Here is a 15,722-nt window from a genome sequence, read left to right on the forward strand (position 1 = left end):
AAGTCTCGTCTAGTCGGAGGCTCCTCCCTGATCCAGAACCGAGCTATCAATTTCCTTGCTATGAATAACAGTCTAGCAATCGCCAGTTTAACCATAGATACCACTGCTATTTCTTCCACATAGCCTAATATACAGACCAAAGGGTCTCTGGGAATGACACACCTATATATCAATTCAATCCGATTCAATACAACTGTCCAGAAGGCGGACAATCTAGGGCAGTGCCACAGCATGTGTAACATGTCTGCCTGTTCCTGCGAACATCGTGGACACTCGGAATCAGACCTCAAACCCATCTTGAACAGTCTATCGGGAGTTCTGTAAGCTCTATGAATCACATATAATTGAGACATCCTCCCAGGTTCGCTCATAGAGATCTTAGTCACATATTCTAAAATAGATTCCCATCTATCATCATTTATATCTCCCAATTCAGCTTCCCATTTCACTCTAGACTTGATGGGATGTTTGGCTAGAAAGGTGAATAATAAATCTCTATACACTTCTGAAATTGCCCCCCTTGTCCCGCTGTTCTCCAAAATGGAAGCCAGCGTGATATCAATCTGGATCTCAATAAGTTTTCTCCGACGTTGCGACCGATACGCATGCTGAATTCTTTTATAATGATATAAATTTAAATGTGATAACTGGAATTCTGTTTGTAACTCCACAAATGACTTAAGTCCCCCTTGACCCATTAGCTGACCCATCTTTCTAATTCCTGCCTCTCTCCATGGCCCATATCCTTCCATTTGCTTAAATTCTTGTAAGTTTATATTATCCCATATAGGTGAGTATTTGGTAAGGCCTGTGACACCCCTAATCTGTTTAACTTTTTCCCATACTTTATGAATTAGGACAACAGTAGGAAACCGAGAACCCAGTTTCAAAAATTGCCCCCCTTCCAAACTCTCACCCAGAGGCCATTTTCCCATCAAATAACTCAAACTACTGGGCGATTGCCCCTTTCCCATCTCCTCCCCCCATCCTCCAATATGCTGGCATTGTGCTGATAAAAAATATACCCAAGGGTTAGGGAGCGCCAAGCCCCCTTCCGCCTTTGGCCTCTGCAAAGTTTCTTGTTTAAACCTTGGGTTTTTTCCCCCCCATATTAGTTCGCCAAACAGCGATTTAATTTTATGGAACCTACTCTGCGGAATCCAAATTGGAGAATTATGCAGTACATATAACAACTGCGGCATCACAATCATCTTCAAAAGGTTCACTCTTCCAATTACAGAGAGATGTAGTTTGTTCCACGCTGAAATTTTGGTACGTATTTTTTGTAGCAGAGGGCTTAGATTAAGTTCTTCAAACCTCGTCAGAGGAAGGGTGATTTGTATCCCCAAATATTTAAATTTCGAAACTACCTTCAATTTTGCTGACATTTCCACCTCCTCAGTACCCTTTTCTACCTCATCAATGGGCATAATGCACGATTTGTCCCAATTTATTTTGAGTCCAGAGAATTCCCCAAATTCCTCAATTAATGCCACCGCGTTATCCAGATTCTCCCGAGTCCCCCAAAAATAACAAAATATCGTCAGCATACAGAGACACCTTCTCCTCCTTCATTCCATAGACAAATCCTTTTATCTCTCGTGCCTCCCTTATTTTAGCAGCCAAGGGTTCCACAGCTAGGGCAAATAGCAATGGAGACAATGGGCACCCCTGCCTTGTACCCCATGCAATGAGAAACTATCAGATAATTTATTATTTACTCTAATTTTTGCCATTGGAGAGGAGTATAGCAACCCCACCCAAGATATAAACTTAGGCCCGAACCCAAGGCACAACAGAACCGACCACAAGTAATTCCATTCTACACAATCAAAGGCCTTATGGGCATCCAAAGACACCACCACTCTCTTTCCAGCATTTTCGGCTGGAATTTGTGTTACTGCTGTCTAACAATCAGGCAATCCCTGCATGTGTTACTGCTGTCTAACAATCAGGCAATCCCTGCATGTGTTACGGCTGTCTAATAAGCAGGCAATCCCTGCATGTGTTACGGCTGTCGAACAGGCAATCCCTGCATGTATTACGGCTGTCTAATAAACAGGCAATCCCTGCCTGTGTTACGGCTGTCTAACAAACAGGCAATCCCTGCATGTGTTACTTCTGTCTAAGGGTACCGTCACACTATACGATTTACCTACGATCACGACCAGCGATACGACCTGGCCGTGATCGTTGGTAAGTCGTAGTATGGTCGCTGCAGAGCTGTCACACAGACAGCTCTCCAGCGACCAACGATGCCGAGGTCCCCGGGTAACCAGGGTAAACATCGGGTTACTAAGCGCAGGACCGCGCTTAGTAACCCGATTTTTACCCTGGTTACCAGCGTAAAAAAACAAAAACAAACACTACATACTTACAGTCCGGTGTCTGTCCCTTGCCGTCTGCTTCCCGCACTCACTGACTGCCGGCCGTAAAGTGAAAGCACAGCACAGCGGTGACGTCACCGCTGTGCTCTGCTTTCACTTTACGGCCGGCAATCAGTGAGTGCGGGAAGCAGACGGCAAGGGACCTGACGGACACCGGAATGTAAGTATGTACTGTTTGGTTTTTTTTACATTTACGCTGGTAACCAGGGTAAACATCGGGTTACTAAGCGCGGTCCTGCGCTTAGTAACCCGATGTTTACCCTGGTTACAAGCAAACGCATCGCTAGATCGGTGTCACACACACCGATCCAGCGATGACAGCGGGAGATCCAGCGACGAAAGAAAGTTCCACCGATCTGCTACGACGTACGATTCTCAGCAGGATCCCTGATCGCTGCTGCGTGTCAGACACAGCGATATCGTATGGATATCGCTGGAACGTCACGAATCGTACCGTCGTAGCGACAAAAGTGCCACTGTGTGACGGTACCCTAACAATCAGGCAATCCCTGCATGTGTTACGTCTGTCTAACAATCAGGCAATCCCTGCATGTGTTACGGCTGTCTAACAAACAGACAATCCCTGCATGTGTTACGGCTGTCTAACAAACAGACAATCCCTGCATGTGTTACGGCTTTCGAACAGGCAATCCCTGCATGTATTACGGCTGTCTAATAAACAGGCAATCCCTGCACGTGTTACGGCTGTCTAACAATCAGGCAATCCCTGCATGTATTACGGCTGTCTAATAAACAGGCAATCCCTGCATGTGTTACTGCTGTCTATCAATCAGGCAATCCCTGCATGTGTTACTGCTGTCTAACAATCAGGCAATCCCTGCATGTATTACTGCTGTCTAACAATCAGGCAATCCCTGCATGTGTTACTGCTGTCTAACAATCAGGCAATCCCTGCATGTGTTACGGCTGTCTAATAAACAGGCAATCCCTGCATGTGTTACGGCTGTCTAACAATCAGGCAATCCCTGCATGTATTACTGCTGTCTAACAATCAGGCAATCCCTGCATGTGTTACTGCTGTCTAACAATCAGGCAATCCCTGCATGTGTTACGGCTGTCTAATAAACAGGCAATCCCTGCATGTGTTACGGCTGTCTAACAATCAGGCAATCCCTGCATGTGTTACGGCTGTCTAACAATCAGGCAATCCCTGCATGTGCTATGGCTGTCTAACAATCAGGCAATCCCTGCATGTGTTACGTGTGTCTAATAAACAGGCAATCCCTGCATGTGTTACGGCTGTCTAACAATCAGGCAATCCCTGCATGTGCTATGGCTGTCTAACAATCAGGCAATCCCTGCATGTGCTATGGCTGTCTAACAATCAGGCAATCCCTGCATGTATTACGTCTGTCTAACAATCAGGCAATCCCTGCATGTGTTATGGCTGTCTAACAATCAGGCAATCCCTGCATGTGCTATGGCTGTCTAACAATCAGGCAATCCCTGCAGGGCCGGCTCCAGGTTTTTGAGGGCCCCGGGCGAAAGAGTCTCAGTGGGCCCCCCCTTTAACACATACCCCGATTCATGATCGCATATAAACACAGCCATGTAGTATATAACACTGCCCACGTAGTATATAGCAGCCCATGTAGTATATAGCAGCCCACGTAGCATATAGCAGCCCATGTAGTATATAGCACAGCCCACGTAGTATATAGCAGCGCAGCCCACGTAGTATATAGCAGCCCACGTAGTATATAGCAGCGCAGCCCACGTAGTATATAGCAGCGCAGCCCACGTAGTATATAGCAGCGCAGCCCACGTAGTATATAGCAGCGCAGCCCACGTAGTATATAGCAGCGCAGCCCACGTAGTATATAGCAGCGCAGCCCACGTAGTATATAGCAGCGCAGCCCACGTAGTATATAGCAGCGCAGCCCACGTAGTATATAGCAGCGCAGCCCACGTAGTATATAGCAGCGCAGCCCATGTAGTATATAGCAGCGCCACTCACTCAGGCACTGGTAGGACTAGGAGCTCCTCCTGAATCTGCCTCATAACTTCAGCAGCACGGCAGCCAGCCAGGGGCGGAGATCAGAGCAGGAGAACGTGCTCTCTCCGCCCACAAACAATGTCACACTGGCTGCCTTCTCTTAATCCCTATGTGCCTGCCTGGCTGCACTGACTGAGTGAGAAGATGCTTGTGTCAGAGCTGGCACATAGGGGTTAAGAGAAGGCAGCCATCAGTGACATTGTGGGCGGAGAGAGCATGTTATCTCCTGCTCTGCTCTCCCAGCTGTATCTATGACAGCGTGAGTGGGCCCCCCTCTCTTCCCAGGGCCCCGGCATTTGCCCGGTGTGCCGGGTGCTGACGCCGGCCCTGAATCCCTGCATGTGTTACTGCTGTCTAACAATCAGGCAATCCCTGCATGTGTTACGGCTGTCTAATAAACAGGCAATCCCTGCATGTATTACGTCTGTCTAACAATCAGGCAATCCCTGCATGTGTTACTGCTGTCTAACAATCAGGCAATCCCTGCCTGTGTTACGGCTGTCTAACAGGCCCGAGACATGCAGCCGTGGGGACTCAAACATATTTTTCAAGCACGCCAAAGACACCCTGTTAGCACCCGAGCAGGTAACACCTTATCTGAGTTCGCTCATCACTAATAAACAAGACATTACAGTAGATTTATACATTTTGATCAATGGAATCTGCACTATTCAGAACCCTGCGGAGACCGCAGGAGGTGTAAGGTTGTATATTAGATGAATGTCATTTGAATTAGCTGATGATTTTTGTCCAACTTGTCGGCTATCTACTGTGCATGGGGGTGATCGACCATCCCTGGTGACAGATGTGGAGGAAAGAAGGCACACTGGATTTCAGGGTCAGCCATTATTTTGTCCTAAAGGGAGATAAGCTGCCGCCGGTGTTATTTGGCTACAACCATTTCCCTTCTTTCCCACCTTCATGGGCAGCCATACTGAGCGTGTATACATATGGTGGTATGACTAGACATCAGCTGTATAAACTATTGAAAGTCTGTGGCCGCCTTCATGGGTTGTTGGTGGTAAGTATCAATATGCTGCTGGAAATGTCAATTTGGTTGGCATTGGCAAAAGATCTAAGGTGCATGGCAGAACACTTGGCCCAGAAAGCACGATGGGACCTATTGGATTCAACATGCCTGATCCTTTGTGTTTTGTTTTCATAGGCAGAAGCTGCCAATATGATTGTATATATTCATGGTGAGGGCTGGTAAGACAGCGATGTCATTTGTATGGCCATCTATGGATGCCTTCCTGTATAGAGGTCTGTCATGGTGTCTCGTCCCCTTCATAGAATAACTGACTGCTTTTCCTATGTCAGCCCATCGGCCTCATCAAGAGTTGAATTACCATCGTAAGGCAGTCTCTCCACATCACTGTCATCTTCAGCCAGAATTACCTCCTCTGCACAGGGAAAAATAAAAAACAATTAGAAAGCAAAATAAAAAGAGGAGAAACAGCAGAATACAGCAAGACTGATCAGGAGAATAAGCGGTAATAACACGTAGGCACATGTACAGGGACCCTCACCGGGCAAATAGCTGTCCAACCACCTACAGCTGAGGACCACCTTGGTAAACTTTTGATCCTCCTTTCACCACCCCCTAATTTTAGCATAATCACCTTTTTCATTCCACATATTTCCACATTTCCCCAATGCAAAAGACAAATTTTTTCAGACCGTTAACCCCAAATTCTGACCTAAGCTATATCTTATAAACCATCCTGGTAACTACAGTATCTCAGAAATTCTTTCCTAACTCTGACCTGTGGGCAAAGTTGGCAAATTTATGGTTGCTCCTCTCAAGGTTCCTCCACTCATCTCTTTAAGGGTTATCATGAGCACACATTCTCTTTTTCTAGGCAGATTCTGCTTGGAACTAGACGAAAAACCGCCTCAAAAACACGTGGTGGCAATACTGCCGGCGAAGTCACTACAGGGAAAAGACCACCAGCTTTTTTTCCTGAAGCAGGAAAACCTCGACATGAATAAAGACGCGGTGGGCACGTACCCTACGGTTGCTTTACGTGCAAGGATCCCGCAGATTGGTGTCAGAAGGTTAAAGCATTGTGACACTGGGATTGTAATGGTGTCAGATCACGTCAGGACACACCACCGGACTGCAGATGTCGAATATGCTGATGGAGACCATGGATAATTAATGTATGTCAAAATTACCATCTCTGATCTGGTAACCCTAAGCCAATATGATATTCAGAACTGCTGATTCAGGGCTGGATCCAAGAACACTTAGGGAATAAAGGGAAAAAAATCCTGGTGGAAGCCGCTCTGCTCCGCCGGGTGGTATATCTGAGGTCACACATGAGCCAGTAATGTGGTATTGATTGCTGATGCCTGGCTAATGGCATGAACTATCGGCATTACCCAACATTACTGGTCTTTCCCTCCCTGTGATCCCCTGTACTGCAGCAGAGGGCAGTAGTGACTTTGCCTGAGGAATCATAACTATTGTGGTGCTGATCAGACCTTCCTTCAGGATGGAGAATATTCATTCATTACAGACCCCCATAGATTGCAGCCATGCGCCTAAGCATTACATCTTCACTAAAACAAATATAAGCGACTCCTAAAATGTAATGTAATTGTACAACTTTCCTTAAGAAAAATCACATGACTTACTGACAGAGTAGAACAAAAAGCTACAGGTGTATATTGATGTATAAGTGCTTCTCACTATATTAGAATATCATCAAAAAGTTAATTTATTTCAGTTCTTCAATATAAAAAGTGAAGCTCATATATTCTATAGAGTCATTACACAGAGAGTGATCTATTTTATGCGTTTATTTCTGTTAATGTTGATGATTATGGCTTACAGCCAATGAAAACCCAAATGTCATTATCTCAGTAAATTAGAATACTTTATAATACCAGCTTGAAAAATTATCTTAAAATCCAAAATGTTAGCCTACTCTACTGAAATGTATGTTCAGTAAATGTACTCAGAACTTGGTCGGGGCTCCTTTTGGATCAATTATGGCATCAATGCGGTGTGGCATGGAGGCGATGAGCCTGTGGCACTGCTGAGGGGTTATGGAAGCCCAGGTTGCTTTGATAGCAGCCTTCAGCTCGTCTGCATTGTTGGGTCTGGTGTCTCTCATCTTCCTCCTGACAATACTCCATAGATTCTCTATGGGGTTAAGGTCAGGCGAGTTTGCTGCCAATCAAACCCAGTGATACTGTTGTGTGTAAACCAGGTATTGGTACTTTTGGCAGTGTGGACAGGGGCCGAGTCCTGCTGGAGAATGAAATTTCAATTTACAAAAAGCTTGTCGGCAGAGGGAAGCATGAAGTGCTCTAAAACTTCCTGGTAGATGGCTGCGCTGACTTTGGTCTTGATAAAACACAGTGGACCTACACCAGCAGATGACATGACTCCCCAAACATCACTGATTGTGGAGAGTTCACACTAGGCCTCCAGCAGCTTGGATTGTGGCCTCTCCACTCTTCCTCCAGACTCTGGGACCTTGATTTCCAAATTAAATGAAAAATTTACTTTCATCTGAAAACAGCACCTTGGACCACTGACAACAGTCCAGTTCTTTTTCTCCTTGGCCCAGGTAAGACGCTTCTGGCGTTGTCTATTGGTCATGAGTGGCTGACACAAGGAATGTGACACTTGTAGCCCATGTCCTGGATACCTCTGTGTGTGGTGGCTCTTGTGATGACTCCAGCAGCAGTCCACTCCTTGTGAATCTCCCCAACATTTTTGAATGGCCTTTTCTTAACAATATTTTCAAGGCTGCGGTTATCCCGGTTGCTTGTGCACCTTTTTCTACCACACTTTTTCCTTCCACTCCACATTAATACGCTTGGATGCAGCACTGTGTGAACAGCCGGCTTCTTTAGCAATGACCTTTTGTGGCTTCCCCTCCTTGTGGAGTGTGTCAGTGACTGCCTTCTGGACATCTGTCAGTCAGCAGTCTTCCCCATGATTGTGAAGCTACAGAAACAGACTAAGGGACCTTTATAAACACTTAGGAAGCCTTTGTGGGTGTTTTTTGTTAATTATTTTAATCTACTGAGATAATGACTTTTGGGTTTTCATTGGCTATAAGTCATAATCATCAACATTAACAGAAATAAACACGTGAAATGGATCACTCGGTTTGTAATGACTATATAATATTTTCACTTTTTGTATTGAAGAACTGAAATAAATTAACTTTTTGATGATATTCTAATTTAGTGAGAAGCGCTTGTATATGCCATGTTGTGGGCAGAGGACAAACATTTGCTAAATGCACCAGATACAGGGGCACGAGATATTATACAACCTCTGGGTAACATATCTATGGAAACTGGATTCAATAAGCTCCTAAACGGATGTCGCTGACCCACCTGCTTTGGAAATCCACTCCATGTAGCCATTCAGCTCCCTTTCTATCTGCTGCTGTCTCCTCAGCTTCATGAACGCTCTACGGTTTTCTACTCGCTCTCTCTCTTTGGCAAACTCTCTATAAAAGACAAAACATACAAGATAATATATATATAAGGACAGTCAAATAAAAGTCTTGTGTGCAGAAGACACAGAAAAGCAGTTTACATTGCAGCCATTGTCACCTCTGCCACTATAGTGTATGTAGTCAGCAGCTGTAGACTATATGGCCACATATTCAGTATATACCGTACATTAGTTGTGTCCTCTGCGCTCGTCCAGACGAGTGAAATATACAGCCCTGACGTGCGCTGTCGGTGTGCACCATGGAGCGCACACATTGAGCATACACGCCCATTACAGCCTACGTGCAACTGCAGAAGGACAATTTTTTGCACGGACAAATGATCTACGTAAAAAAAAATGGCAACAACAACTGCTTTGGTCCAATGTATGGGCCAGAATGGTGCTTGTAAATGACAGGCAGTTCCTGCATTCGTCCGAATTGTGGACAGCCAATCACATCCGCGATTTGCAAGTTTTCGTACAGCCGGCTGAATCCAACCTTTCTCCTTGGTAGAGAGAAACTGATTGCAGAATTGTACCCTAAGGCCGGACAAACCCTTTAACTTGTATATTCTTTACATAAAGCACAGCATTTAAAGGGACTCGGTTAGAACAGGATTATTCTTCAATCTGAGTCCCCCTGCTTGGTGGTTCATGGCGAGGCTAATCATTAAACTACACCTTCCCACCTGCTTGTTTTTCCTCTATCTCCACCCCCTTCTTTGATTGACAGCTCCAGCTTCATAGAGCCAAGGAAAGGTGGAGATAGATGGAAACCAAGCAGGTAGGCACTTGTATTTTGATGAATGACCTCATCAGGGGAGTTACGATCATGGTCGCAGGGGTCGCAACCATGATTGGGCCCGTGCGGGTAAGGGGCTCAACGATACCAGTGCAAAATTCAACTGGATGTGAGTCCTCTGACGCACATTCAGCTAAAGTGTATTGTGATGCAGAGACCAGCTGAGCATGTATGGCACACCGCTGGCCAATTTGAGGACAGCAGCTGATGGTGGCGTGCACGTTACTGGGGTCACATGGCAGTGGCATTACGTGATACCGTCGAGTGAACTCTGAAGTTAGCTGCCAGCTTCAGAAGAGGAGAACGCACAGCGGGGAGCGGAGGGAAGGTGAGTATAATCATTTACTTTTTTAAATGCCCCAAGATTGGGCTCAGGATAAGGGACATATACCAGAAAGGGGAACATATATACCAGGATGAGGGACTTATATACCAAGATTATATATATATATATATATATATATATATATACACATATATATATCACAATGAGGCACATAGGGGGTGATATATTTTTCAGGATGGGGGATATCTGCACCAGGAAAAGGGACAAATGTACCAGGATGGGGTTTACAGTGGGTACAGAGAGTATTCAGACCGTTTAAAATGTGTCACTCTTTGTTTCTTTGCAGCTATTTGGTAAATTCAAAAAAGTTCATTTTTTTCTCATTAATGTTCACTCTGCACCCCATCTTGACTGAAAAAACCCAGTAATGTAGAAATTTTTCCAAATTCATTAAAAAAGAAAAACTGAAATATCACATGGTCATAAGTATTCAGACCCTTTGCTCAGACACTCATATGTAAGTCACACGCTGTCCATTTCCTTGTGATCCTCCTTGAGATGGTTCTACTCCTTCATTGGAGGCCAGCTGTGTTTAATTAAACTGATAGGACTTGATTTGTAAAGGCGCACACCTGTCTATATAAGACCTCACAGCTCACAGTGCATGTCAGACCAAATGAGAATCATGAGGTCAAAAGAACTGGCCAAGAAGCTCAGAGACAGAATTGTGGCAAGGCACAGATCTGGCCAAGGTTACAACAGAATTTCTGCAGTACTCAAGGTTCCTAAGAGCACAGTGACCTCCATAATCCTTAAATGGAAGAGGTTTGGGACCACCAGAAGTCTTCATAGACCTGGCTGTCCAGCCAAACTGAGCAATCGTGGGAGAAGATCCTTGGCGAAAGAGGTAAAGAAGAACCCCAAGATCACTGTGGCTGAGCTCCAGAGATGCAGTAGGGAGATGAGAGAAAGTTCCACAAAGTCAATTATCATTGCAACCCTCCACCAGTCAGGCCTTTATGTTGCTCGAAGGAAGCCTCTCCTCAGTGCAAGACATTGAAAGAACACATAGAGTTTGCTAAAAAACACATGAAGGACTCCCAGACTATGAGAAATAAGATTCTCTGGTCTGATGAGACGAAGATAGACCTTTTTGGTGATAATTCAAAGCAGTATATGTGGAGAAAACCAGGCACTGCTCATCACCTGCCCAATACAATCCCAACAGTGAAACATGGTGGCAGCATCATGCTATGGGGGTGTTTTTCAGCTGCAGGGACAGGATGACTGGTTGTCATTGAAGGAAACATGAATGCGGCCAAGTACCGAAATATCCTGGATGAAAACCTCTTCCAGAGTGCTCTGGACCTCAGACTTGGCCGAAGGTTCACCTTACAACAAGACAATAACCCTAAGTACACAGCTTAAATAACAAAGGAGCGGCTTCAGAACAACTCTGTGACCATTCTTGACTGGCCCAGCCAGAGCCCTGACCTAAACCCAATTGAGCATCTCTGGAGAGACCTGAAAATGGCTGTCCGCCAACGTTCTCCATCCAACCTGATGGAACTGGAGAGGATCTGCAAGGAAGAATGGCAGAGGATCCCCGAATCCAGGGGTGAAAAACTTGTTGCATCATTCCCAAGAAGACTCATGGCTGTACTAGCTCAAAAGGGGCTTCTACTCAATACTGAACAAAGGGTCTGAATACTTGTGACCATGTGAGATTTCAGTTTTTCTTTTTTAATATATTTGCAAAAATTTCTACATTTCTGTTTTTTTTTTCAGACATAATGTGGTGCAGAGTGAACATTAATGAGAAAAAATGAACTTTTTTGAATTTACCAAATGGCTGCAATGAAACAATGAGTGAAAAATTTAAAGGGGTCTGAATACTTTCCATACCCACTGTATATACCAGAAAGGAGCCCATGATGGGGGACATTACTACATAGTGGAGAAGGAGGTGCAACCTCTATGTCCTTGTAGGGTTTAGAATGCTACACGGGCCCTTACATCTGACCTACATGCGGAGGGGAGGGGGTGGGGCCCAGTCCAAATCTTACACCTGGGTCCTTTGGACTTTAGTTACGCCACTGGTCCCCACCATGAAGCGCCTGTACTTGCTTTGAACAGTCATTCTGTGCTGACAGAGTCCCTTTAACTAATTAGTCAATTTCTATACAGAAAGTGGAGTTCTTTTCCAGGTAGAGCTTTCTAAAAGATACTTCTGGAAACGCATGTGTCTTTCTTTCATCTTTTTTAACCTTTTTTTTTGGGGGGGGTCATTTCCTGAGTGCTTTTTCAAAGTTTTTGGCTAGCGTTTTTTTTAGTGTTTTCCTGCATTTTTGTCACTTTTTTTTACCACTTTCTGGACTTTTTTTTTTTTTTTTTAAAGGTATTTCCATTGACTTGTATTGTAAATTATAGATTGTCTTCACAGCGGAAAATGCATATAAAATGGTCAGGTCAGAAGTGGTTCAAAGAAAGCTCAAAGGACTCAATGTATGAACAGCAAGTCGCTTTTACATAGATATGCATATGTTCATTCTTTTGAGTGTTTAGCTAGTGCTTTTTCAGGCGACATTCTTTTGAGCTTTTAGCTAGTTCTTTTTTCAGACGTCATTCTTTCAAGCGTTTAGCTAGTGCTTTTTCAGGCAACGTTATTTCGAGCATTTAGCTAGTGCTTTTTCAGGCGACATTTTTTCGAGCATTTAGCTAGTGCTTTTTCAGGTGACATTCTATTGAGCGTTTAGCTAGTGCTTTTTCAGTCGACATTCTTTCGAGCATTTAGCTAGTGCTTTTTCAGGTGACATTCTTTTGAGCGTTTAGCTAGTGCTTTTTCAGGCGACATTCTTTCGAGCATTTAGCTTGTGCTTTTTCAGGCGACATTCTTTTGAGTGTTTAGCTAGTGCTTTTTCAGGTAACATTCTTTTGAGCGTTTAGCTAATGCTTTTTCAGGCGACGTTCTTTCGAGCGTTTAGCTAGTGCTTTTTCAGGTAACATTCTTTTGAGCGTTTAGCTAGTGCTTTTTCAGGCGACATTCTTTCGAGCGTTTAGCTAGTGCTTTTTCAGGCAACGTTCTTTTGAGTGTTTAGCTAGTGCTTTCTCAGGAGAGTTATCAAAGCGGACCTGCTTGAAAATAAAACATCTTGTGCACATACGCTAATTTAATTTAAAGGGAACCTTTAGGTTTTTGCACTCCACACCTCTGCCTCCAAAATAAGAAAGGCACCCCCACGTCACAAGCGATGTGCTCAGTGATACTATTCAAGCCATCCATGGGGGAGATAAGCCGTAGACAGCTTGATTGGAGTCTGCAGTGTCTATTTCTCCTTGACAGGAAAGATTTCCTACACATAGTGCTCCAACGGGCAGTGACCTCCATTTTTAGCAAAAAAGACACATTAACTGGAGATACTAAGGAAACCTTAGGAGCAGGAAAAAATATAAGACTGTGGGCAAAAACCTTCGTACAGGTTCCTTTTAAATCAGATCCAAAATCCAGGTTAAGGATGGACTGCCTTTATCACCAAAGCAATTACTTTACAGGCTTAATTTCAGTTGAACTTACCCAGAAAGGACACCCAAAACAAGGTTAAGCATGAAGAAGGAGCCAATTATAATAAGGGGGATGAAGTAGAGCCAGTTCCATGCACTTCCAAACACATCATTACTCTGCACAGAAGAGAAAGGTGATATAAGAAAGGTGGTTACACGAATAAGAGCAGAAACATTCATAACATATCAGCAAACGTGGAAATAAATTGGGGTCAATTATCCCTTCTTATAGCTATAGGGGGCTTGTATACATTTTATTCCAGCTTTCAATGATTTTTTAATAAATAGAGGGATACTCACCTTTAAGTAACTGTATGAATACAGCATGGGCAGCTCCGCTGGTCTGAGCTGGCTGCAGAATCAATGTCAGCCTTTGATTGGCAGGAGCGGTCAGGTCACTAGATTGTTTTTCTGATGACACTTTCTTCTAGTTACCTGACCGTTGCAGTCAGTCAAAGGCTACAGCTGTCCTAGTAACTTACCAATAGAGCAGTCATTGCTTCCAGAGACTATGAAGACAACTATGAATTTGTGAGGTTGCCAAAGAGTGATTATGCTTTATTAAAAAAAAAACATTCATGTTGAGAAAAAAAATGTATTAAAGTGTTGAAAAACCCCTTTAAGGCTGGGTTTACACTTTATAGAAAAGTTGTGTCACAGATCCCTCTCTCCACACTGCCGCTAATTCATCACGTATCTGCTCTCAGCACGTGACTTGGGGTTGTGACTGCAAGGGTTAATCTATCTCCCCTCTCAGTCCAGCATTCAACCTCTGTCCTATGCTGTAATGGGAGCATAAATCACACACCCACCCAGGCCACACACCCACTCATACGCGCTGCCACCACTCATCGAATACACGGGCGATGAGTCCCGGAAATTACTAATACTGTCTACCACTCATAAGGCTCACACACCTTAGGCTATGGATTCTTTAGAACATACAAGGTTCAACTGTTAAAGTTTATGCTTTAATACAAAAAGTACAGTGCTTATAGTAAAGAAAAAGATACAAAAATATGGTAATAAAAACACATACAGGTATGCAAAATAGTATAAAATAAACAGGAGAAACTTACAGAAATAGCTAACTTGTAGTCTGCTTCTGCTCCCTGAGGGTAGGATGAATATAAACTGGATCACATCAGTTTCCCTGGCTGCCCTCACATGTGAACAATTTTGAATGTATACAAGCCAAATTTATAGAGTCACCCTGGAGGTCAGATTTCTAGACCAGCCCCCCAAGTTGATATTCTAATTGCTTGTCTTTGATTGGACCATGACTGCGCTCCCAATGAATATATTATTTTCTCTGAGATTCTTTGTGTAAAGCTTCCCACAGATAGATAGTGTCAGGCTGTAATTTACATCTCTCTTCAAAGAGCTAGGAGGTGTCAAATGTTCCCTTTCTTCTTGGTTCCCAGACCAACCCCTTGGTGAGACTGGATACAGAAGTCTGCTGTCTCAGAAAAATACATATTAACACCTGGGTGAGACCTGCAGCCTTCAGGACAGATGTTCAATTATTACTAGTCACACAATAAACCTATACATAGTTCACTGCACACATATATTTTTTTACATATTTCACTACAAGGTGTTTTTCTTGTCCCAACTTAGGGAAATCTTAGCAGAATTGCAATAAGACAAATATGTGAACCCAGCCTTAAGGCTCTTTCACGCGACAGTGTTCCCGCTACATGTTGTAACAGTTTTCACACGTACCGGAGACACTTACACATGTAGACCCACTCAAGTGAATGGGTCTGTGCTCATGTCAGTGTGTTTCCATGGACCGTGTGTACATGGGGAAAACATGCTGACATGTCTGTTTTTAACAGCAGCATGGTCTGCAAAACATCCCGCACATTCGTGTGTCATCGGTGTGACACGTACCAGAGTCTGGGAATCAGCAGTACTGTTCATGTTGTTCCCGATCAGCGCTAGCAGGGGAAATTCTTGAGAGTTGTATTTAGCTGATAACAGCGAGAGCAGGCGATGGCTGATGAGAGAGTTCATCAGCCACAACCTGTGCTATAAATAAATAAAAAATTTTTTTTGTAAATGACGTGGTGTTCCCCTGTATTTTTGATAACTAGCCAGGCAAAACTGACCGCAGTGGGCTGAACCCTCAGCTGTTAACTTCAGCAAGGCTAGTTATCAAGAACAGAGGGGTCCCTGGCCGTTATTTTAATGATTTAAAT

The 15,722-nt window shown here is 44.0% G+C and overlaps 1 protein-coding gene across 7 annotated transcripts in view; it reads right to left on the bottom strand.

The window, feature by feature from the left end:
* The window catches only part of CACNA1A (calcium voltage-gated channel subunit alpha1 A), a 473,240-nt gene that overhangs the window by 261,811 nt on the left and 195,707 nt on the right, over window positions 1-15,722 (bottom strand). For all 7 annotated transcript variants that reach the window (XR_011320871.1, XM_069767267.1, XM_069767264.1 and 4 more), the window contains exons 7-9: window positions 13,532-13,635; window positions 8,767-8,882; window positions 5,754-5,807 (exon numbers count right to left, since the gene is read on the bottom strand). Coding sequence is in view for 6 of the 7 variants with exons in the window: in XM_069767267.1 (XP_069623368.1) it covers window positions 5,754-5,807; window positions 8,767-8,882; window positions 13,532-13,635 (274 nt within the window). In the remaining variant the exon portion in view is untranslated. The remainder of the gene's footprint in view (window positions 1-5,753; window positions 5,808-8,766; window positions 8,883-13,531; window positions 13,636-15,722) is intronic.

The sequence above is a fragment of the Ranitomeya imitator genome, chromosome 4 (genome assembly GCF_032444005.1).
Source record: "Ranitomeya imitator isolate aRanImi1 chromosome 4, aRanImi1.pri, whole genome shotgun sequence".
NCBI lineage: Eukaryota > Metazoa > Chordata > Amphibia > Anura > Dendrobatidae > Ranitomeya > Ranitomeya imitator.